At 47.7% G+C, this 926-nt stretch overlaps 1 protein-coding gene across 1 annotated transcript in view; it reads left to right on the forward strand.

Annotated features, from left to right (window-relative positions):
• LOC122547002 (cytochrome P450 2F2-like) overlaps positions 1-926 on the forward strand; it is a gene marked incomplete at both ends in the record, with an annotated part of 10,324 nt that overhangs the window by 7,855 nt on the left and 1,543 nt on the right. Inside the window, one exon of the mRNA XM_043685600.1 lies at positions 102-251. Within this exon, the coding sequence (XP_043541535.1) occupies positions 102-251 (150 nt within the window). The remainder of the gene's footprint in view (positions 1-101; positions 252-926) is intronic.

Below are 926 nucleotides of genomic sequence, written 5' to 3' on the forward strand. Positions count from 1 at the left end.
ATTCTCAGGAAAGGAAAGGGTGTTAGAAACCTGGGGTTTGGCAGCACTCACAGCAGAACCCGTGTACAATATTTGATCAGCTTTTCGTGTGTCACTTTCAGGTGTGATATTCAGTGACGGGAAGTTGTGGCGGGAGAACCGAAAGTTTGTGATCTCAGCTCTCCGAGGCTTTGGCATGGGCAAGAAATCCATTGAAGACAGGATCAGTGAAGAGGCCAGCTTTCTTGTCAATGTGTTTGAGAGTCACAAGGGTGAGTGCTTGGTGGGTCATGACATGCTGGGATTCATGGTTCCCTCGAAATTGACATCTACAGAAAAGATTAGATTAGATTAGATTACTTTACAGTGTGGAAACAGGCCCTTCGGCCCAACAAGTCCAAACCGACCCGCCGAAGCGTAACCCACCCATATCCCTACAGTTACCCCTTACCTAACACTACGGGCAATTTAGCATGGCCAATTCACCTGACCTGCACATCTTTGGACTGTGGGAGGAAACCGGAGCACCCGGAGGAAACCCACGCAGACACGGGGAGAACGTGCAAACTCCACACAGTCAGTCGCCTGAGGCGGGAATTGAACCCGGGTCTCTGGCGCTGCGAAGCAGCAGTGCTAACCACTGTGCCACCGTGCCGCCCATAAAAGATTTTCACTTGAATAAAAGTGAGTTTCCTTCAGTTGCATTAATACTGTTGGGGCAGTCAAATGTTAGCAGGCCCCAGAGACACTGGCCTTTGACGGACATTAATTCCACTAAAGGTTATAGCAGTTCAAAACTCCATCATCAGCTTCATCACACCAAGGATGAGTAGTTCATGTGTGATGTACTCCATTCACAAAGCCTTTCACCACGATTGGACACTTTAAGTTAGGTTAGATTCGAAATATCCTTTGTCTGTTTTAGAGTCACAGAGTCATAGAGATGT

The sequence above is a fragment of the Chiloscyllium plagiosum genome, unplaced genomic scaffold, assembly GCF_004010195.1.
Source record: "Chiloscyllium plagiosum isolate BGI_BamShark_2017 unplaced genomic scaffold, ASM401019v2 scaf_11843, whole genome shotgun sequence".
Taxonomy (NCBI): domain Eukaryota; kingdom Metazoa; phylum Chordata; class Chondrichthyes; order Orectolobiformes; family Hemiscylliidae; genus Chiloscyllium; species Chiloscyllium plagiosum.